At 45.3% G+C, this 25268-nt stretch overlaps 1 protein-coding gene across 1 annotated transcript in view; it reads right to left on the reverse strand.

The window, feature by feature from the left end:
- Positions 1–12978: 12978 nt before the first annotated feature.
- The window catches only part of LOC109909495 (metabotropic glutamate receptor 5), an 18824-nt gene continuing 6534 nt past the window's right edge, over positions 12979–25268 (reverse strand). The window contains exons 7-10 of the mRNA XM_031795546.1: positions 22077–22235; positions 19823–20131; positions 16751–16917; positions 12979–14615 (exon numbers count right to left, since the gene is read on the reverse strand). Of these exons, the coding sequence (XP_031651406.1) occupies positions 13646–14615; positions 16751–16917; positions 19823–20131; positions 22077–22235 (1605 nt within the window). The 3' untranslated portion in view covers positions 12979–13645. The remainder of the gene's footprint in view (positions 14616–16750; positions 16918–19822; positions 20132–22076; positions 22236–25268) is intronic.

The raw sequence follows: 25268 nt of genomic DNA on the forward strand, positions 1-25268 counted from the left end.
ACTCTGCTGTGCTCAGTAACTAAACACACACACACACACAACACTCTGCTGTGCTCAGTAACGAAACACACACACACACACAGCGCTCTGCTGTGCTCAGTAACGAAACCCACACACACAGCACTCTGCTGTGCTCAGTAACGAAACCCACACACACAACACTCTGCTGTGCTCAGTAACGAACCCCCCCTCCACACACAGCACTCTGCTGTGCTCAGTAACGAAACACACACACACACACACAGCACTCTGCTGTGCTCAGTAACTAAACACACACACACACACAACACTCTGCTGTGCTCAGTAACGAAACACACACACACACACAGCGCTCTGCTGTGCTCAGTAACGAAACCCACACACACAGCACTCTGCTGTGCTCAGTAACGAAACCCACACACACAACACTCTGCTGTGCTCAGTAACGAACCCCCCCTCCACACACAGCACTCTGCTGTGCTCAGTAACGAACCCCCCCCACACACACAGCGCTCTGCTGTGCTCAGTAACGAACCCCCCCCCCCCCCCACACACAGCGCTCTGCTGTGCTCAGTAACAAACCCCCACCCCCCCCACACACAGCACTCTGCTGTGCTCAGTAACTAAACACACACACACACAGCACTCTGCTGTGCTCAGTAACAACCCCCCCCCCCCCCACACACAACACTCTGCTGTGCTCAGTAACGAAACCCACACACACACACAGCACTCTGCTGTGCTCAGTAACAAACCCCCACCCCCCCCCCCCACACACACAGCACTCTGCTGTGCTCAGTAACGAAACCCCCCCCCACACACACACACACTGTCAAATATTAAAATGATCTGATGCACTTAGCTATCGGCCGATATGATGAAGCCATAAACATAGCCGTCATTAAACGCTCAACAACTTTTACTCTTTGCATGGCAAGGTTTTGTGTGTGCACCTGGGGAGGTGTGTGGCCTGTGTGTGTGTGTGTGCACCTGGGGAGGTGTGTGGCCTGTGTGTGTATGTGTGCACCTGGGGAGGTGTGCGGCCTGTGTGTGTATGTGTGTGTGTATCCAGTTGTTAAAAGGCTTATTTTATCTGATGGACACTGAAAATATGGGGTCTGAGTCTGGGACAGACACATTGATTACCATGGATGCATGGTAGGAGACTGACTCATCTGCTTAACAGACCATAATAAGCACTGATCGAATGGAGAGGAGAGTAGAGGAATTAGTCGTGTGTGTGTGTGTGTGTGTGTGTGTGTGGGTGGGGGGACAGAGATAGCGTAAAGGAAAAAGATGGGGAGAGACAGAGACACAGAGAGAGAGAGAGACAGAGAAAGAGAGAGAGGAAACAGACAGGAAACAGACAGAGTGTTGTTCTGTATGTTCTCTTTGAGAGACTCATTGAAGCTCTATGTTTCCATCCTGATGCCTCTCTGTCCGGCACAGCGAGGAAATGAACACTACTCACTTTAGTTTCGCTCCTGCTTCAATGAAACCCACAGACCTATCACCCTAATACCACACACACACACACACACACACACATCTCCCAGTGTATGTGAGTGAGAGATATAGAGCGAATGTGTCTATGTTATTGTGAGATTGTTCCCTTCTTGCGATTCACTGCACGGCAACTAGGCTCCTACCTCCATAAATCTCTCTGTTTCATTTACGACCTAGTTTGTCAGAACGTGCCGGTCGGTGGCGGGAGCCATGATTTAATCCACAAACAGATCATTCTACCTGCTCACAGCACCACAAAATGTCTGATTGTGAGTAAATGGAAACCAGATAAGGTTGAACAGATTGCTGCAGCAGACTCAGACTTATGACGTATGCCCAAAGCAGATATGACACACACAACACATGCATGCACACACACACAACACATGCATGCACACACACAACACATGCATGCACACACACAACACATGCATGCACACACAGGCACACACATACAGACCCAACCCCATGCTACTGTACATCTCGCCTACACAACTTACATCCTAAGCCCCATCTCACAATACAAAACCCTCCAGTACATGATGTTTACATAACAACACTCTAATTTTAGACGTGATACATGTGAGTAATGTGGAGTATGTATGCCACGTATGTACAGTATGTTGTAGGTGGTTTTGGACTTGGAATTCGCTACGCCTCTGACTGTACATAGCAACAATATCCTCTGGAGACAATCAATTGCTGGAATCAATCAATAGCTGGAATCAATCAATAGTTGGAATCAAGCAATAGTTGGAATCAATCAATAGCGGGAATCAATCAATAGCTGGAAACAATCAATAGCTGGAAACAATCAATAGCTGGAATCAATCAATAGCTGGAATCAATCAATAGCTGGAATCAATCAATAGCTGGAATCAATCAATAGAACAGTGAAATGAAGGGTTGTTTATTCTGATTGCCATGTGTGAAATCAAGGCCAGGATTCAGTATGAACACGGATTTGGACAAATAAAGGTCATTCATTTATTTGCAGTGTTTACCGTGAATGTGATGAACATTGCTTTACACACGTACATTGCGGACAAAGCGTGATTGGATTGAGTCCCAGCCTAAATCCCTCTAATAATGCTGTAATGTCCACAAACGAGGAATGGATTTCTCAGTGTAGGGGAGGTGTGTATTTCTCAGTGTAGGGGAGGTGTGTATTTCTCAGTGTAGGGGAGGTGTGTATTTCACTGTGTAGGGGAGGTGTGTATTTCTCTGTGTGGGGGAGGTATGGATGTCTATGTGTGGGGAATGTATGGTATTTTTGTGTTATAGCGTAGTGAGATGTCCCAAGGCTGTCTGTTTCCAGGCTCTGGTGAAAATTGCTGAAAATAAACACAGTTGACAGTGAGAGGGCGTTTCTTTTTTTGCTGAGTTTAGTTTAGCCTACTCAAACACCTGGCTCAAACAGAGAGGAATGCTATGTTGGCTAGCTGGCTATGGCTATCCAATGCTGGAACTCTTCCAAGTCAAGGTAAGATTTTGGTTTTATTATTTTTATTAATTTATTGCCCCCGGGGCCCACCGGTGTAACTGCTAAACTGCTTGCTGACTGTACACTGTACTGCATGAGTGTAGCGTGTTTACTAACATGTTAGTTCTAGTAGCTTTGTTGACTATGACGTTAGCTAATATGGTGACAACGATGTAGGCTGTGTGTAGCGGTTATGATATGAAGGTTTGGCTTGGAAAAGTTTTTTCACCTGGTCACAGACAGCTGATGTGTTGTGCACCGAAGTCCACAAGTGAAGGGAAAAGATGAGACGAAGAGAGCGCGTAGATGCGAGAAGGAATTATACAACGGTCAAAGGGATCATGCTGTTTGTATGTGGCTTCTATGAAAATGAAATGCGTTTGCGTGTGATCAGGGGTGTGTTCATTCAGACGATTCTGTTGAAAAGTGGAACGAAACGTGGATAAACATACCTGAATTTGTCCAATGGAAACTCTTGTTTGCAACTGTTGGACAAATAATTACACCCTATATAAGCTAGATGCAGGCAAGAGTCTGCAAGGCTGTATTGAATGTCACTGTCTGTCACCTCAATTACAAAAATGTCCTTCAATGTGTGCACCTACATTGTAAACTTTCATGCATAGGGTAGGTTGTAACAACCTCATGATGGGTATAGGGGAAATTAGAGCATCATGTTGTAGCCTAAACCTATCGATGTTACAGTAAGCTGGGTGAATGGAATATGAATCACAGTCATCCAATATGCTGTAATAGCAATAAAACTATTCTCACCAAAACATGTATCGTCCTCACTCATCTTAAAAAGCACCAACCTCCACCGTGCTGAATCAATGTGTGTGAGAGAGAGAGAGAAACAGAGTAAGTGAGAGAGATGAAAGAGTGAGGGAGGAGAAGGGGAGGAGAGAGGGAGAGGACGACAGCATAGTTTTGGCATTGCCATCCATAGTGTCTCCTAATTGAATGCAGTCATGACCAAAACAGCCCTCTTTGTCCTCATGGGTGGAATGTTATTCATATTTTTCACAATTTCATAACTAAGTAAAACTTGTAAAAATGTGGTGTTTCAATGTCAAACAGTTTTGTTATATTTCAGTCTACTGTGATGTATATAAAGTGTAATATTGGGATGCAAACTCAAGCTGTAATACATTTCATCTCTATATCTGACATGGTACAGGCATCTTATTTCTTTAAAGCCCATAACCATGTGTGGTGAGGTGTATACGTTTGTTTCAAAGGAGATTTTGTAAAGATGAACAAGAATCACTCGGTGTGACCCTGATTTAGCCCACTGCAGTAAAAGGTTAAGTCTGATTCATAGTGGGTCAATACAGTCTAATGTCTGGGATGTCATGGTGACTGATTCTGAGGGTTTGCAGGTCAGTCTGCTTGGATGAGTCGTTGAAATATCAGAGCAGCTGATCATTGGCCACAGCTCTGACTATCTCAGCCAATCCAAATACCTTTTCTTATTAAATAACAGTTGAGTCTTGCAGTAGAACATTACAATGAGAGATTTTTAATAATGATTCAGAAGTTACTCTGCAGTACAGTTACACAATGATTCTGCAATGGCTAGGAAACGAAAGCAAAAACCTGCCACATTTCCTACCTTACGTACCACAGCCCAGTGGATCCCAAACCTTTGTGACCCACCTGAGCCCAGCTGGGACCAAGAGAAACCTTTGTGACCCACCTGAGCCCAGCTGGGACCAAGAGAAACCGTCTGTGACCCAGCTGGGACCAAGAGAAACCGTATGTGACCCACCTGAGCCCAGCTGGGACCAAGAGAAACCTTTGTGACCCACCTGAGCCCAGCTGGGACCAAGAGAAACCTTTGTGACCCACCTGAGCCCAGCTGGGACCAAGAGAAACCGTCTGTGACCCACCTGAGCCCAGCTGGGACCAAGAGAAACCTTTGTGACCCACCTGAGCCCAGCTGGGACCAAGAGAAACCATCTGTGACCCACCTGAGCCCAGCTGGGACCAAGAGAAACCGTCTGTGACCCACCTGAGCCCAGCTGGGACCAAGAGAAACCGTCTGTGACCCAGCTGGGACCAAGAGAAACCGTCTGTGACCCACCTGAGCCCAGCTGGGACCAAGAGAAACCATCTGTGACCCACCTGAGCCCAGCTGGGACCAAGAGAAACCTTTGTGACCCACCTGAGCCCAGCTGGGACCAAGAGAAACTGTCTGTGACCCAGCTGGGACCAAGAGAAACCGTCTGTAACCCACCTGAGCCCAGCTGGGACCAAGAGAAACCTTTGTGACCCACCTGAGCCCAGCTGGGACCAAGAGAAACCGTGTGTGACCCACCTGAGCCCAGCTGGGACCAAGAGAAACCGTCTGTGACCCACCTGAGCCCAGCTGGGACCAAGAGAGACCGTCTGTGACCCAGCTGGGACCAAGAGAAACCGTCTGTGACCCACCAGAGGGCCCCGGCTCACCGTTTGGGAAACACTGCTCTGTGGGCTAGACTTCCCTCTCCTAGTAGTAAACATGTTTCTAAACAGCCGTTAACATATATTGTCACGTTTTACGAAGCTGAATGAAACGACTAAATATATCATCAAATATCAACAGAAACCATCTCCAATATCACACCGATAGCATCGTGTTACATTCTACACTTCTACACGGTAGAGAAAGCAGCTAAACCCCAAACCAAACCCAAAGTCCACTAACTTAGGAGAGCTGCAGACACAGTTGCTTATCAGATTTTGTGTCAGCAGGAAACATGGCCTGTAGAGATTCTATAGAGTCGGCACTGAGGGAAGGAGGTTGGTATCAGAGCCATGTCTTTTCAGAGAGTCGTGCCAATTTTAGAATGTTGAATATTGATCTAATTCTAGACATAAAGTTACATAGCAATATTCAAATATGCCCCATGTCATGTTAATGGGGAGCTACCATAGAATGTTGCAGTGTCATGTAAATGTGTCATAATGCAGGAACTTCTGGAAATACATGGCTCTGGTTGGTATGAATGAACCTTGAGACAGTGTCAGTGTACATCTGTCCTCTCATCTTAGCTGTTTGTCAGTGAATGACTACGGCTGACATCTTGATAGGGTAGAAATGCAGAGACCATTGCATGCATTCCATGTACACAGATGAATTATTGAGCTGCCTTGCCTTTGCCTATTGGAATTCTACATAGTTCATCACCGTTTCTCATGAAATCACAAAGCTAGCACAAATATATGCTGATAGGCTTGATAAATAATCATCACGATGTGATTTAACAACATAAACTGGATTATCTCAAGTGAGCAGTACGAATGTAAACAGCACTGTAATTCTAGGCAACATTCATCATCTTATTGACATCTCTAATGAACATAGAATCTCCATGAATAGAATCTCATTAGAATCACTGTCTTAGTCGTGATTATGGGAGTAAGAAGATATATAATCATTTAGGAATTACAATTATTTCTCAAATTGAAAGGATAAAGAGTACAGTGTACCATGTCATAAACCTTACAAATGTCACAAATGTAGCTTAAATTGGACAATGATGTTGACTCTGATGAGATCATTCTCTGAATAGGCTATTTTACAGATACTCAAATACAATTTAGTTCACACATTTCAACCCATGGAGGGAACTTGAGCACATAGCCATGTCGTGTACAAGACATATAAAAACATCCCACATTCAATTCAGCAGCTTCAACATTCATACCAAAATAGGGTTGACAATATCTCAGATATCTAGAACAGCTCTCTGTGACTCATATATTTGAACAAATCTCCAGTTTATCTATGTTTTACACAGTAAATATGGTTTTGGGTAAGTTAATCTGAACAGTGTTAATATAGAGCAGACTGAAATACTATCTTCACAGAGTCTTGATATTTTTTTTATTTTTTTTTTTTACCTTAATTTAACTAGGCAAGTCAGTTAAGAACAAATTCTTATTTTCAATGACTGCCTAAGAACAGTTGGTTAATTAACAGCCTTGTTCAGGGGCAGAACAACAGATATTTACCTTGTCAGCTCAGGGATTCGATCTTGCAACCTTTCAGTTACAAGTCCAACGCTCTAAACACCTGCCCCCCCATGCCAGAGTCTCGAAATGTCATGCAAATCTCCCAATCATTGTATGATTTGAGCAACTAAGACGTCAGTATCACAAGTTAGGACACAGCCCTGTAGGAGGAGAATGTGTGTTCAGGCTGTGTCACTGTGGAAACTTCCAGCCCTGTGGAAAAAGCTGTGTTCTGTCTGTCTCCCTGTGGAAATCTCCAGCCCTAGCTGATGTGTACCATTTTACATTCACAAATATGAGCTCAGGTCAGTTTTCCACAGATCAGTTTAGCATTTCTAGGCTTGATCTTAGTGTTGTTTATAGGAATCAGCCTTATAAATAATAGAATGGAATATAAGGAGTTACTGTGAATCCTATGTTTCTGCCAATGCAGCAGAGTAGAGTAACTCAGAACAGCCCAGTGGGGCAACATGGAGTCAAAGTGCTGAGTCAAGCTGCTGCTGCTGCCACACACACACACACACACACACACACACACACACACACACACACACACACACACACACACACACACACACACACACACACACACACACACACACACACACACACACACACACACACACAGAACAAGCTGCATCAATACTATCTCAACATAAACACAGGTAAATTACACTCCATAGCCACAACAAAGCTATCTCTATCTCAACATTGTTTAAAGGTCATTAGTCAATGGCACTGTTCTGTGATGAATGGTTTCTTAGAGAGTTGTAGGTAGAAGGGAGAGGGGTGTGTATAGCTGTGATAGGAGACTGAGGTACTCCAGACTACGGGACTTGTACCCAGTACAGATGTGTGTCATGTATGGGTAGTATTGCTTAAGGTTTAAAAATCAGGAATATATTTATATAGAAAATATCCAAAACAATAAAAACAGTTGACTTCTACGAAACCACCCAACATGTTACCCTCCCAAGCCCTCACACCCTTTGGCACAATAATATTTTTTTTTAGGTATTTCTGTATTTTTGACATTTGACATTTGAATAGTAACCTACACTCTCACATTCAATGCAACACAATTTTTTTTGTCATATTGGTACTGTATATGTCACAACATAATCATAATTTGAAAAACATGTATTTTTGTAAATCTTATTATTTATTTATTTTACCTTTTTGATATGTAAATGTAAATATAATTTTAGGATCTGTCATTGCATGCCCTTGTTATGTACAGAACCAGTATGTCTGAGAGAAGCTGTTCTCTCTACTGGCCCGTGTCTAAGCGAACAATGGTACCAAGTCACAGGTAGACGTTTATTGTCATGAATCTTGCCCTGGAGGCAGAAGTGAGAGATTTGTGCTGGATGGGCCAGTCAAAATGGGAAACAAAAATAAAGAGCTTTTTGATGGTAATTTAAAGGTTACACGTTAGGGTTAATATTGTGGTTAAGGTTAGGTTGAGGTTTCTAAACCAGCTTTTATGACTTTGTGGTTGGCAGGTTAGTGTTTTTTGTTATGACTCTTGTTCTGGAGGCAGCTCTGCGGAGTGGTCACTAGCTGGCACAGACACAAAGTCATCAAATCTAATTTTATACCTACATTTGCAGCTGGCATATATAAGGGGAAATCACTTATTTCTGACTCCAGGGCAATAAATACCAACCTGCTACAAAGTCACACACATTGTTATGCCAGAAGTCGATCCGTTTCTGCAAAATTCCTCTGGATCTCACAAATATTCTCATTCTGGCCCTCCTAGCTCTAGAGCCAGAGGGGATGCACAGCGCTAAATCAGTGTGCTAAAACATCTACAAGCCCTTCTGACAGCATGAAGCAAACATGACTTCAGACATCAGTCTTAGACAGGGGGCTGGGTGCAATGTGTGTGTGTTGGTGCGCAGACTGCCGTGCAGCTCCCCTGAGACTGCCACTCAGAAGAAATATCAGCCCACAGAGAGTAGCACGAGGTTGAACTTTACTCAACTTTCTAGAGCAGTGGTCACCAACCGGTCGATCAAGATTGACTGGTCAATCTCCAAGGCATTCCTAGTCGATGGTCAAACATTTCTGTAAAAAACCCAATGATAGAGCATTGTGTTCCTATATTTTTGAGGCGATAGGTGCACCTGATTCAGCTGCCCTGAGTGCTGGGTCGGCGAACTGTTGCCATTTGAACCATTTCATGTGTCTGAGGTACAAACGTTTTCTTCCCGGCAGGCCCAGAGAGAAAAATCAAATGCACTATAGGTCTACCGCTGGCCAATCAGATTGCTCAGATGACTGAGTCTGCAGTAATGTAGCAGACATGAAAGAAAGCTACAGAAAAGTTGATACTGTGAGATTTTAAAACGTTTCAAACCCTGACTAGAGAGAGACTGTCAACGCATACAGCAAAGAGCTGCTGTTTTTATGAGTTCATGTTTATGATCTTACTCAGCACTGTCAACACTGTGTATTCAACACTTTTATAAGACATAAAATGAGCGTTCTTCCTATTTCCACTCAGCGCTACAACAAGCACTGCAGCAGTAATGAATGAGTAGGAAAGTGTATCTATATATAGGCTTGTGTTGTTGTTATTAGTGGTTTGGGTCTTTTTTTAATATCAAGGAATATTTGACTTTTTCTGTTCATAGGAGTAACAACATGAATTTGTGCATGAGGCAGAAATAATGAGGTGCGACTCGAGTTTCGCCATCAGCTGGAAGACGGTGTCCCTGTTTGGTCAGTGTCAGTGGAGGAAAGGGAGAGAGGAAGGATGTTGAGAGACGGACCCACAATCTGCTGCTCTCTCCCTCCGCTGAGACTGACCATCAGATGGAGGCACCATCAGCCCAGTAAAATACAAATAAAAAGCGAATGATTTAAATGTTTGCTCACTCAGCTGTGCCTCACAAGTAATACAGCAACGGATCTATTACTGGTGTGATCATACAGTCTAGCTCCAATTTCGAAATGGCCTGAACAACAATGCATTGGCAGGTAAATTCAAGCAAAGCCAATATGTGGTGATAATGTATTGGGCCTATAGTTTACTGCACAAACCTCATTGCTACAGAACTGTTTTTAATTGGTTAATGTTGCATAGGTTTACGTTTTTTTAAGTCATGTTAATAAAAAAATCTGTGGTAGATCTCAGCATTTTGACTGGTTGGTGACCACTGTTCCAGAGTTTTCCCTGTTAACACTGTCAACGTTTTCCTTTACTGTGGCAATTGGGATTGAATCAAGGCAATATTAGCCACTTGCAATGCAGCATACCGAAACAAAACAAGTTATGAAAGAGATGTTGTTGGCAGAACACATCGAAGTAGGATTCTATTCCATTGACACACACTACTCAGCTTGTACTCTACAGTCGTTTAACAAAGGCTGCTGCTTCAGTGTCTAGATATTTTTGTCAGATGTTACTATGGAATACTGAAGTATAATTACAAGCATTTCATAAGTGTCAAAGGCTTTTAGTGACAATTACGTGAAGTTGATGCAAAGAGTCAACATTTGCAGTGTTGACCCTTCTTTTTCAAGACCTCTACAATCCGCCCTGGCATTCTGTCAATTAACTTCTGGGCCACATCCTGACTGATGGCAGCCCATTCTTGCAAAATGCTTGGAGTTTGTCAGAATTTGTGGGTTTTTGTTTGTCTACCCGCCTCTTGAGGATTGACCACAAGTTCTCAATGGGATTAATACGGTCTGGTGAGTTTCCTGTCCATGGACCCAAAATAGAAATGTTTTGTTCCCCGAGCCACTTAGTTATCACCTTTGCCTTATGGCAAGGTGCTCCATCATGCTGGAAAAGCCATTGTTCGTCACCAAACTGTTCCTGGATGGAGGGGAGAAGTTGCTCTCAGAGGATGTGTTGGTACCATTCTTTATTCATGGCTGTGTTCTTAGGCAAAATTGTGAGTGAGCCCAATCCCTTGGTTGAGAAGCAACCCCACACATGAATGGTCTCAGGATGCTTTACTGTTGGCATAACACAGGACTGATGGTAGCGCTCACCTTGTCTTCTCCGGACAAGCTTTTTTCCGGATGCCCCAAACAATCGGAAAGGGGATTCATCAGAGAAAATGACTTTACCCCAGTCCTCAGCAGTCCAATCCCTGTACCTTTTGCAGAATATCAGTCTGTCCCTGATGTTTTTCCTGGAGAGAAGTGTCTTCTTTGCTGCCCTTCTTGACACCAGGCCATCCTCCAAAAGTCTTTGCCTCACTGTGCGTGCAGATGCACTCACACCTGCCTGCTGCCATTCCTGAGCGAGCTCTGTACTGGTGGTGCCCCGATCCCGCAGCTGAATCAACTTTAGGAGACGGTGCTGGAGCTTGCTGGACTTTCTTGGGCGCCCTGAAGCCTTCTTCACAACAATTGAACCGCTCTCCTTCAAGTTCTTGATGATCCGATAAATTGTTGATTTAGATGCAATGGCACGTGTTTCCTTGCAGGTACCATGTTTGAAAGAGGAAGAACAATGATTCCAAGCACCACCCTCCTTTTGAAGCTTCCAGTCTGTTATTCGAACTCAATCAGCATGACAGAGTGATCTCCAGCCTTGTCCTCGTCAACACTCACACCTATGTTAACAAGAGAATCACTGACAGGATGTCAGCTGGTCTTTTTGTGGCAGAGCTGAAATCCAGTGGAAATGTTTTTGGGGGGATTCAATTCATTTGCATGGCAAAGAGGGACTTTGCCATTAATTGCAATTCATCTTATCACCCTTCATGACATTCTGGAGTATATGCAAATTGCCATCATACAAACTGAGGCAGCAGACTTTGTGAAAATTAATATTTGTGTCATTCTCAAAACCTTTGGCCACGACTGTACACAGACCAGTGTGTCATAACCAATCAGAGCTGCAGTAGGTCGATATGCAAATAGACCATTGCCATATATGGTTCTGTACCATTTACATTGAACTGGACTGTGTTTACAGCATGAACAGCATGAGTGGTGGTGAGTAGGTGAGCTTGTTGAGATCAAAGCGAGAGAGACATGTAGTCACACGTGCACATTTTGTTCATATCATTTGCTAGTTAGTGAATTATTAGGTTCTAGATCATTTGTAGTCAGCAGCAGGGGAGTGATTGTACAAAATGTACAAAACATGTACATTTCTAGACATCTAAAGAGCCTTTTTTTTGTCTTAAAGGGGCAGTGTTGTATTTTGAGACAGGCTTGAATAATCTAAGTAGCCAATAGGCAAAGGGAAGCATAATTTGTCTGATTCTCTGTAATAATGGTATGGGAATAATAATGCATTTTATTTTGTAAAGTGGTTTCTTGCATCAAACAACTCAACAACATATTGTAGCCTACTTGGCCACTGTGAAAACTGTCATTTAAACAGTAAACGCCGGCTGGAAGTTTTACAGAATTTTAACAATGTTCAAGTTTGCGCTCAGCAGACCAGAAATTTGCTCAGCGCCTACATGTTTTTGAGGGAACATTGCCTGCATGTCTAGTTCACTTTAGTTTGATTGATTGATTTTACTACTTGAATCAGGATAGTTTTCTAGCACGTTACTGACTACTGTATAACTGTTCAATACTAGTTAGTTTAGTAGAATGCCTCCTCAGAATCACAGACACAGAGGTGTGGAATGTTTGGTCCCAAAGCTTCAGGAATCATGTAGAAAATATTATACATTCAAACTTCTGAAGTAAATAATTGTCCAAAAGACCTCAAATATCAAAGAAACACAGAGAGAGAGAGAGAGAGAGAGAGAGACAGAGAGAAAGAGAGAGAGAGAGAAACAATACTAAGACAGTTGTTTAGTATTTCATACTATACATGGTATGTATAAACAGAAGCATCTGATATTTAGATTCCATCCAAGATCTTTTTGTATTTACACTTTTCCCCACATCAGCCATTATGCACGTGTCTGTGTGTGTGTGTGTGTGTGTGTCTGTGTCTGTGTGTGTGTGTGTGTGTGTGTGTGTGTGTGTGTGTGTGTGTGTGTGTGTGTGTGTGTGTGTGTGTGTGTGTGTGTGTGTGTGTGTGTGTGTGTGTGTGTGTGTGTGTGTGTGTGTGTGTGTGTGTGTGTGCGTGTGTTGGGGCGCCAGTGGACATAGCTGCTCTGCCCAGCCCTTATAGTTATTCCATGTGTCCATGGCAGCAGCTGGTCAGTCCTGTGAGGTTAGAGGTTCTTAGACACTCAGTGGGTCCACATGTCTCTATGCAGGTGCCCCCTACCACAATAAACATCTCTAATTAGTTGACAGCCGTTTTAGTTTAAGGCCACTACCAAAAGAAAGACCAAACACACCTCTAAGGAGAGACATACTTTTGAACACCAGAACGCTAAAGTATTTTTTTGTAGTCCTTGTTCTCGCTTTGGATGCCTAAATTATACTTCATTATACTTCATTATACTTCATTATACTTTATTATACTTCACCTCGCTGCTAACTGAACACATGTAAACACAAACACTGCAGGTCACCGTCCAATGACATCACACGATTATGTGTCCTGTTCCTGTCGCTCCATCTAACAGGGCTTTCACCTCTCTGAGGATCTGGCCAATCTTCTCTCGTTCTCCCGCTATTACAAGGCAGCCATCTCCATTTTCTCCCCCAAGAGACTGTTCTTTCTCTGTCCCCCCTCTCCGTCTCTGTCCTTTCACTCTCCTCCTCTTCTCCTCATCTCCTCTCATCCTTCTCTCACAGTGAGGAAGAGCTCTGGCTGTAGTTTCTCAGGGTCAGCATTTCGTATTTGGGTGGAGGGGACGAGGGCGGGGGCAGACACAGGGTGGACTCTGAGACCGGGGAGCCACTGCTCGACCCCAGCGAATCACGGAAGGGCGAGGGCGGGGTCAGATTCATTAGCTCCTCTTCCAGCTCTGCCCTCCTTAAAGGGGACCCCGCCCCTGCAGTGAGGTGTCGCACTGGAGATGGGGAGGCCTGAGGGTGAGGCAGGGGGTGAGGGTGAGGCAGGGGGTGAGCGAGGCAGGCGCATCCACCTACGTTGGACTCTACAGGGGGGATGGGCTGGACGTCAGCGTATGTGGTCATGGTGGGGGGGAGGGGGATCTCCCGGGGGAGGAGGAAGGGGTCTGCATGGTGGGAGGGCGTCAGGGTGTGTGTGTGGGCGTGTGTGTGAGAGTGTGTGTGTGAGTGTGTGGGAGACGGGGAGAGCATCATGCTGTTGAGCTCACTGATGTTGGCAGTGAAACGGTTAACCACGCAGCTGATCTGATCCATCAAAGAACTGTCACACACATCGACCCCGCCGACAGAACCACCGGTCAGGTAGCTTGGTACGCCCATGACAAGTGGCTCATCCCTTAGTCCCGCCCCATGCATGCGCTGGCTGACAGTGCTGATTGGTGAAGGGGTCTGAGGCCGGTAGGTGATTGGATATCTCTCCTCGGGGTATCTCTCCTCTGCCTCTGTGAGTTCATACAGAGTCTTGTCTGCATCAGAGTGGGAGTGTGGTACGGAGGGCAAGGGCATGTGGGGGAGCAGGTCAGCACGCCCACTGTAGCGCCCCTCTGGGGTCTTGGAGAAGGGCTTGATGACAGCTGTCTGGTTATTCTCCTTCCTCTTGATGTGGAACGACAGGCGCTGCCACAGGTGGTTTCCACGGGAACCCCGCTCCGTCTGGGCCCAAGATACTGACTTTCCATTGGAGCTGTAGAGACAGGAAACAGGAAGTGAAAACAGGAAATTAAATAAGTGTGTTTCAGCTGGTCCATATCAGTGTAGAAACCATTTTCTCTATTCCTCCCCTCCATCTCCCATCCATCTCCTCCTCTTCTCTCTCCCAATTGTCAGGTTAATTAGTGTGATTAATCTATGATGGAGCGTCTGATTAAATCATGCTGCTATGGGAGGACTCATATAACCTCAGCACACAGACAACAGGGGGAGAAAGAGCCGGAAAGAGGAATGTTTCTGACACATTTCTTTTCCAGAGCGACTTACCGTAGAGCGTGCATACATTTGCCATACATTTTCTCATACTGGTCCCTCATGAGAATCAAACCCACAATCTTCGCGTTGCAAATGCCATGTTCTACCAACTGAGCCACGTGGGACCACATCTTCTGGTTGTAGTCTTGGCAAACGAGACCGTAACCAGCCGACTAAAGAGACTGTCTTTTTCTCTTTTCCTTTTGACTCTGTGGAGCAGCACGTTGTCATTTCATATGGCTTTTCACATGGTTGTTCCATTAGAGATGGAGAGCTTGGTCACGTGGTTGTCCCATTAGAGATGGAGAGCTTGGTCACATGGTTGTTCCACTAGAGATGGAGAGCTTGGTCACGTGGTTGTTCCATTAGAGATAGAGAGCTTGGTCACATGGTTGTTCCATTAGAGATAGAGAGCTTGGTCACGTGGTTGTCCCATTAGAGATGGAGAGCTTGGTCATGTGGTTCTTCCACTAGAGATGGAGAGCTTGGTCACATGGTTGTTCCATTAGAGATGGAGAGCTTGGTCACATGGTTGTTCCACTAGAGATGGAGAGCTTGGTCACATGGTTGTTCCATTAGAGATGGAGAGCTTGGTCACGTGGTTGTTCCATTAGAGATGGAGAGCTTGGTCATGTGGTTGTTCCACTAGAGATGGAGAGCTTGGTCACGTGGTTGTTCCATTAGAGATGGAGAGCTTGGTCATGTGGTTGTTCCATTAGAGATGGAGAGCTTGGTCACGTGGTTGTTCCATTAGAGATAGAGAGCTTGGTCACATGGTTGTTCCATTAGAGATGGAGAGCTTGGTCACGTGGTTGTTCCATTAGAGATGGAGAGCTTGGTCACATGGTTGTTCCATTAGAGATGGAGAGCTTGGTCACGTGGTTGTTCCATTAGAGATGGAGAGCTTGGTCACATGGTTGTTCCATTAGAGATGGAGAGCTTGGTCACATGGTTGTTCCATTAGAGATGGAGAGCTTGGTCACGTGGTTGTTCCATTAGAGATGGAGAGCTTGGTCACGTGGTTGTTCCATTAGAGATGGAGAGCTTGGTCACGTGGTTGTTCCATTAGAGATGGAGAACTTGGTCACATGGTTGTTCCATTAGAGATAGAGAGCTTGGTCATGTGGTTGTTCCATTAGAGATGGAGAGCTTGGTCACGTGGTTGTTCCATTAGAGATGGAGAGCTTGGTCACGTGGTTGTTCCATTAGAGATGGAGAGCTTGGTCATGTGGTTGTTCCATTAGAGATGGAGAGCTTGGTCTTTAGCCCGTCCTCTTCCAATTGTTTTTTATCTTCCTCTCTCCCTCCCTTCTCTCGCACTCCCCTTTCTCTCTCTCTCTCCCCTTCTCTCTCTCCCCTCTCTCTCTCTCCCTCCCCCTCTCTCCATCTCTCTCTCTTTCTCCACCTCTCTCTCTCTGTCCCCCTTCTCTCTCTCTCCCCTCTCTCTCTCTCCCTCCCCCTCTCTCCATCTCTCTCTCTCTCCCCCTCTCTCTATCTGTCCCCCCTCTCTCTCTCTCTCTCCCCACTCTCTCTTTCTCCTGGAAAGTGGTCTGCATAATCAGGTATGCGGGTCGGACTCAGGTCAGACAGAGAGAGACAGAGAGAGACAGACTCACAGCGGCTGGGGAAGCATTGACTCAGATGGCCTTGACTCAGATGGCCTTCAAATGGCCCTGCACTAAAAAGGCTGTTACTGAAACGGCCCTCAAATGAGATTCACTTAGCGAGCAGTGACCCAGCACCGATCTCTGAAACATTCCTCAGCTGAACTCTACCTCCTGTGTGACCCCAAACAGCCTTTACAGCATCTCTATGTATTCCCTGCGACACACACACACACACACACACACACACCTGAGTGTCTCTCCGGCGGAGCCGCGTCGCCTCCAGAGGTTGGCCAGGCTGGAGGAGCGGCTGGCAGCCGAGGAGGACTTCCCATCGCCCACATGCATGCGTACTACCGTGCTCGTAGTGAAGGCACTGCGCACGTTACGCTCCGGCTTGGCCAGGATGATATACACCTGGAGAGAGAGAGAGAGACAGACCGAAGAGCTTCATAACCATTCATAAGCATAGACTGCACACTAGGCACTATATAACACTATTATAACCCTTCACAAACCCCTTATAACCAATACGTTTTTGTGAAAGAGCACAGTTTGAAAGATATGGCAAATAGAACCGAATGGACATCAGAAACAAGTCCTCAAATGGCAGCTTCATTAAATAGTACCCGCAAAACACCAGTCTCAACGTCAACAGTGAAGAGGCGACTCTGGGATGCTGGCGTTCTTGGCAGAGTTCCTCTGTCCAGTGTCTGTGTTCTTTTGCCCATCTTAATATTTTATTTTTATTGCCTGATCTGAGATATGGATTTTTCTTTGCAACTCTGCCTAGAAGGCCAGCATCCCGGAGTCGCCTCTTCACTGTTGACGTTGAGACTGGTGTTTTGCGGGTACTATTTAATGAAGCTGCCAGTTGAGGACTTGTGAGGCGTCTGTTTCTCAAACTAGAGACTCTAATGTACTTGTCCTCTTGCTCAGTTGTGCACCTCCCACTCCTCTTTCTATTCTAGTTAGAGACAGTTTGCGCTGTTCTGTGAAAAGAGTAGCACACAGCGTTGTACGTGACCTTCAGTTTCTTGGCAATTCCTCGCATGGAATAGCCTTAATTTCTCAGAACAAGAATAGACAGACGAGTTTCAGAAAGGTCTTTGTTTCTGGCCATTTTGAGCCTTTAGTTGAACCCACAAATACTGATGCTCCAGATACTCAACTAGTCTAAAGAAGGCCAGTTTTATTTTCTTCTTTAATCAGCACGACAGTTTTCAGCTGTGCTAACATAATTGCAAAAGGGTTTTCTAATGATCAATGAGCCTTTTAAAATTATCAACTTGGAATAGCATTGGAACACAGGAGTGATGGTTGCTGATAATGGTCCTCTGTATGCCTATGTAGATATTCCATTAAAAATCTGCCGTTTCCAGCTACAATAGTCATTTACAACATTAACAATGTCTACACTGTACTTCTGATCAATTTGATGTTATTTTAATGGACAAAAAATGAGCTTTTCTTTCAAAAACAAGGACATTTCTAAGTGACCCCAAACTTTTGAACGGTAGTGTATGTATATACAGTTGAAGTCGGAAGTTTATATACACCTTAGCCAAATACATTTAAACGCAGTTGCTCACAATTACTGACATTTAATCCTAGTGAAAATTTCCTGTCTTAGGTCAGTTAGGATCACCACTTTATTTTAAGAATGTGAAATGTCAGAACAAATAGTAGAGAGTGATTTATTTCAGCTTTTATTTATTTCATCACAATCCCAGTGGGTCAAAAGTTTACATACACTCAATTAGTATTTGGTAGCATTGCCTTGAAATGATTTAACTTGGGTCAAACGTTTCAGGTAGCCTTCCACAAGCTTCCCACAATAAGTTGGGTGAATGTTGGCCCATTGCTCCTGACAGAGCTGGTGTAACTGAGTCAGGTTTGTAGGCCTCTTTGCTTGCACACGCCTTTTCAGTTCTGCCCACAAATGTTCTATAGGATTGAGGTCAGGGCTTTGTGATGGCCACTCCAATACCTTGCCTTTGTTGTCCTTAAGCCATTTTGCCACAACTTTCGAAGTATGCCATTTGGAAGACCCATTTGCGACCAAGCTTTAACTTCCTGACTGATATCTTGAGATGTTGCTTCAATATATCCACATAAGTTCACCAGTCAGTCCCTCCTGCAGCAAAGCACCCCCACAACATGATGCTGCCACCCCCGTGCTTCACGGTTGGGATGGTGTTCTTCAGCTTGCAAGCCTCCCCCTTTTCCCTCCAAACATAACGATGGTCATTATGGCCTAATAGTTCTATTTTTGTTTCATCAGAGCAGAGAACATTTCTTCAAAAAGTATGACCTTTGTCCCCATGTGCAGTTGCAAACAGTAGTCTGGCTTTTTTATGGCGATTTTGGAGCAGTGGCTTCTTCCTTGCTGAGCGGCCTTTCAGGATATATCAATATAGGACTTGTTTTACTGTGGATATAGATACTTTTGTACCTGTTTCCTCCAGCATCTGCACAAGGTCCTTTGCTGTTGTTCTGGGATTGATTAGCACTTTTCGCACCAAAGTACGTTAATCTCTAGGAGACAGAACGCATCTCCTTCCTGAGCAGTATGACCACTGCGTGGTCCCGTGGTGTTTATACTTGTGTGCTATTGTTTGTACAGATGAACGTGGTACCTTCAGGTATTTGGAAATGGTTCCCAAGGATGAACCAGACTTGTGGAGGTGTAAAAAAAAAATCTGAGGTCTTGGCTGATTTCTTTTGATTTTCTCATGAAGATATGCACTAAGTTTGAAGGTAGGCCTTGATGATGTCAATTAGCCTATCAGAAGCTTCTAAAGCCATGACATCATTTTCTGGAATTTTCCAAGCTGTTTAAAGGCACGGTCAACGTAGTGTATGTAAACTTCTGACCCACTGGAACTGTGATACAGTGAATGATAAGTGAAATAATCTGTCTGTAAACAATTGTTGGAAAAATTACTTGTGTCATGCACAAAGTAGATGTCCTAACCGACACGCCAAAACTATAGTTTGTTATAAAGAAATTTGTGAAGTGGTTGAAAAACGAGTTTTAATGACTCTAACCTAAGTGTATGTAAACTTCCAATTTTAACTGTATATTTGCAAAAAATATATGTGGGGGATTGGAAGTGATGCAGTCAATTACAATCTACCAGCAATATTAAAGCTGATCTACCCCCGAAAAATAAATAAATAAAATACAAATAAATAACCTTATAGCCAAACACAATCTTCCAAAAAACATTACTTTTCAAGGTCCTCAGTCAAACTCCTTTGTTGTTAAAGTTGAAGTTAGTTTGTCTCCACTTTCTATCTCTAGTGTTGTGTGTCTTACCTTGGGTGCGAACATGCAGCAGAGCGCCACAGTGGCACTGAGGCTGACGCTGAAGCACATGGTGATGATCTTGTAGTTGGAACCGAAGTAGATGGGCACGAAGGCCAGCCAGATAATACAGGTGGTGTACATGGTGAAGGCGATGTACTTGGCCTCGTTGAAGTTGGCTGGGACGTTACGTGTCTTGAAGGCGTAGAAGGTGCAGCTCAGGATCAGCAGGCCATTGTAACCCAGTGGCGCCACCACGCCCAGGTTGGTGGTGTAACAGATGAGGTTGACCTGCCGGATGCTGGGGTAGTCGTGGATCACCTGCAGGTAGTAAAGCCATCAGTGTGTCACGTTGGCATGAAGGATCGGGAGACAGGCGCAGGAATGCGTAATAGTTTTTATTTTTTTACCCAAATTACGGCGTGCCATGTAAAGGTACGGGGCGAAGACCAAACAAGCACTATACAAAAACACAGGGTTGAAACCTCAAACAAAAGAGCGAGGAGTACCTCGAATAAATAACACTAGCGCACAATGATTATCACACGGGACGAGACCCATAATCATCTGTGCAATCCACAAGGGCAGGAAAGCCCAAAACACACAGCACAGGTACTCACACGTACCAACGGACATTGTAACAATAACAGCACCATAGTGAATAAAGGGCACATAAATTCAGCAAAAAAAGAAAAATCCCTTTTTCAGGACCCTGTCTTTTAAAGATAATTCGTAAATATCAAAATAACTTCACAGATCTTCATTGTAAAGGGTTTAAACACTGTTTCCCATGCATGTTCAATGAACCATAAGCAAATAATGAACATGCACCTGTGGAACGGTCATTAAGACACTAACAGCTTACAGACGGTAGGCAATTAAGGTCACAGTTATGAAAACTTAGGACACCAAAGAGGCCTTTCTACTGACTTTGAAAAACACCAAAAGAAAGATGCCCAGGGTCCCTGCTCATCTGTGTGGAAGTGCCTTAGGCATTCTGCAAGGAGGCATGAGGACAGCAGATGTGGCCGGGGAAATAGATTGCAATTTCCGAACTGTGAGCCGCCTAAGACAGCGCTACAGGGAGACAAGACGGACAGCTGATCGTCCTCGCAGTGGCAGACCACAGGTGCAGGATGGCAACAACAACTGCCCGAGTTACACCAGGAACGCACAATCCCTCCATTTGTGCTCAGACTGTCCGCAACAGGCTGAGAGAGGCTGGACTGAGGGCTTGTAGGCCTGTTGTTAGGCAGATCCAAACCAGACATCACAACAACGTGCCTATGGCCACAAACCCACTGTCGCTGGACCATGCAGGACTGGCAAAAAGTGCTCTTCACTGATAAGTCGCGGTTTCGTCTCATCAGGGGGTGATGGTCGGATTCGCGTTCATCGTCGAAGGAATGAGCGACACACAGAGGCCTGTACTCTGGAGCGGGATCGATTTGGAGGTGGAGGGTCCGTCATGGTCTGGGGCGGTGTGTCACAGTATCATCGGACTGAGCTTGTTGTCATTGCAGGCAATCTCAATGCTGTGCGTTACAGGAAAGACATCCTCCTCCCTCATGTGGTACCCTTCCTGCAGGCTCATCCTGACATGACCCTCCAGCATGACAATGCCACCAGCCATACTGCTCGTTCTGTGTGTGATTTTCTGCAAGACAGGAATGTCAGTGTTCTGCCATGGCCAGCGAAGAGCCCGGATCTCAATCACATTGAGCAGGTCTGGGACCTGTTGGATCGGAGGGTGAGGGCTAGGGCCATTCCCCCCATAAATGTCCGGGAACTTGCAGGTGCCTTGGTGGAAGAGTGGGGTAACATCTCACAGCAAGAATTGGCACATCTGGTGCAGTCCACAAGGAGGAGATGCACTGCTGTAATTAATGCAGCTGGTGGCCACACCAGATACTGACTGTTACTTTGATTTTGACCCTCGCTTTGTTCAGGGACACATTATTCCATTTCTGTTAGTCCCATGTCTGTGGAACTTGTTCAGTTTAGGTCTCAGTTCTTGAATCTTGTTCTGTTTTAAACAAATATTTACACGTTAAGTTATTCTCTTTTTGTTCCCAGTTTGTTGCTCCAACATAAATGCAGTTGACAGTGAGAGGACGTTTCTGTTTTTGCTGAGTTTATATACAAATACAATTAGTGGGAATAGGGGCCAGGTGTGCGCAATGAAAGTTCCAGAGGGATCCGTGACACAGTGTCAGCATGTACGTACTGTAAACACTCACACACACACACAATGGGCATGGCCTACCTGTGGGGGTTCCATGAGGAAGAGAGCCACTATGATGCCCAGCTGCAGCAGGATGAGTAGAGAGGCGATGATGAGCTGGGCGCAGGCAGACATGAACCTGGGCTTCTTTGTACAGATCTTCTTCTTACTGCCAGCCAGGATACGGGCGATACGGTTAGTCTGCAACAACAACACAGCCAGGATACAGGCTATACAGTTAGTCTGCAACAACAACACAGCCAGGATACGGGCGATACGGTTAGTCTGCAACAACAACACAGCCAGGATACAGGCGATACGGTTAGTCTGCAACAACAACACAGCCAGGATACAGGCTATACAGTTAGTCTGCAACAACAACACAGCCAGGATACAGGCTATACAGTTAGTCTGCAACAACAACACAGCCAGGATACAGGCGATACGGTTAGTCTGCAACAACAACACAGCCAGGATACAGGCGATACGGTTAGTCTGCAACAACAACACAGCCAGGATACAGGCGATACGGTTAGTCTGCAACAACAACACAACCAGGATACAGGCTATACAGTTAGTCTGCAACAACAACACAGCCAGGATACGGGCGATACGGTTAGTCTGCAACAACAACACAGCCAGGATACAGGCGATACGGTTAGTCTGCAACAACAACACAGCCAGGATACAGGCTATACAGTTAGTCTGCAACAACAACACAGCCAGGATACAGGCTATACAGTTAGTCTGCAACAACAACACAGCCAGGATACAGGCTATACGGTTAGTCTGCAACAACAACACAGCCAGGATACAGGCTATACGGTTAGTCTGCAACAACAACACAGCCAGGATACAGGCTATACGGTTAGTCTGCAACAACAACACAGCCAGGATACAGGCTATACAGTTAGTCTGCAACAACAACACAGCCAGGATACAGGCTATACAGTTAGTCTGCAACAACAACACAGCCAGGATACAGGCTATACGGTTAGTCTGCAACAACAACACAGCCAGGATACGGGCGATACGGTTAGTCTGCAACAACAACACAGCCAGGATACAGGCTATACAGTTAGTCTGCAACAACAACACAGCCAGGATACGGGCGATACGGTTAGTCTGCAACAACAACACAGCCAGGATACAGGCGATACGGTTAGTCTGCAACAACAACACAGCCAGGATACGGGCGATACGGTTAGTCTGCAACAACAACACAGCCAGGATACAGGCGATACGGTTAGTCTGCAACAACAACACAGCCAGGATACAGGCGATACGGTTAGTCTGCAACAACAACACAGCCAGGATACAGGCGATACGGTTAGTCTGCAACAACAACACAGACAGGATACAGGCGATATGGTTAGTCTGCAACAACAACACAGCCAGGATACGGGCGATACGGTTAGTCTGCAACAACAACACAGCCAGGATACAGGCGATACGGTTAGTCTGCAACAACAACACAGCCAGGATACAGGCGATACGGTTAGTCTGCAACAACAACACAGCCAGGATACAGGCGATACGGTTAGTCTGCAACAACAACACAGCCAGGATACAGGCGATACGGTTAGTCTGCAACAACAACACAGCCAGGATACAGGCGATACGGTTAGTCTGCAACAACAACACAGCCAGGATACAGGCGATACGGTTAGTCTGAAACAACAACACAGCCAGGATACAGGCGATACGGTTAGTCTGCAACAACAACACAGCCAGGATACAGGCGATACGGTTAGTCTGCAACAACAACACAACCAGGATACAGGCGATACGGTTAGTCTGCAACAACAACACAGCCAGGATACAGGCGATACGGTTAGTCTGCAACAACAACACAACCAGGATACAGGCGATACGGTTAGTCTGCAACAACAACACAGCCAGGATACGGGCGATACGGTTAGTCTGCAACAACAACACAGCCAGGATACAGGCTATATGGTTAGTCTGCAACAACAACACAACCAGGATACAGGCTATACAGTTAGTCTGCAACAACAACACAGCCAGGATACGGGCTATACAGTTAGTCTGCAACAACAACACAACCAGGATACAGGCGATACGGTTAGTCTGCAACAACAACACAGCCAGGATACAGGCGATACGGTTAGTCTGCAACAACAACACAACCAGGATACAGGCGATACGGTTAGTCTGCAACAACAACACAGCCAGGATACGGGCGATACGGTTAGTCTGCAACAACAACACAGCCAGGATACAGGCTATATGGTTAGTCTGCAACAACAACACAACCAGGATACAGGCTATACAGTTAGTCTGCAACAACAACACAGCCAGGATACGGGCTATACAGTTAGTCTGCAACAACAACACAACCAGGATACAGGCGATACGGTTAGTCTGCAACAACAACACAACCAGGATACAGGCTATATGGTTAGTCTGCAACAACAACACAACCAGGATACGAGCTATACTGTTAGTCTGCAACAACAACACAACCAGGATACGGGCTACACTGTTAGCTTGCAACAACAACACAACCAGGATACAGGCGATACAGTTAGTCTGCAACAACAACAACACAACCAGGATACAGGCGATACTGTTAGTCTGCAACAACAAGAACACAGCCAGGATACAGGCGATACGGTTAGTCTGCAACAACAACACAGCCAGGATACAGGCGATACGGTTAGTCTGCAACAACAACACAGCCAGGATACAGGCGATACGGTTAGTCTGCAACAACAACACAGACAGGATACAGGCGATATGGTTAGTCTTAACAACAACACAGCCAGGATACGGGCGATACGGTTAGTCTGCAACAACAACACAGCCAGGATACAGGCGATACGGTTAGTCTGCAACAACAACACAGCCAGGATACAGGCGATACGGTTAGTCTGCAACAACAACACAGCCAGGATACAGGCGATACGGTTAGTCTGCAACAACAACACAGCCAGGATACAGGCGATACGGTTAGTCTGCAACAACAACACAGCCAGGATACAGGCGATACGGTTAGTCTGCAACAACAACACAGCCAGGATACAGGCGATACGGTTAGTCTGCAACAACAACACAGCCAGGATACAGGCGATACGGTTAGTCTGCAACAACAACACAACCAGGATACAGGCGATACGGTTAGTCTGCAACAACAACACAGCCAGGATACAGGCGATACGGTTAGTCTGCAACAACAACACAACCAGGATACAGGCGATACGGTTAGTCTGC

Source organism: Oncorhynchus kisutch, linkage group LG18 (assembly GCF_002021735.2).
Source record: "Oncorhynchus kisutch isolate 150728-3 linkage group LG18, Okis_V2, whole genome shotgun sequence".
Lineage (NCBI taxonomy): Eukaryota > Metazoa > Chordata > Actinopteri > Salmoniformes > Salmonidae > Oncorhynchus > Oncorhynchus kisutch.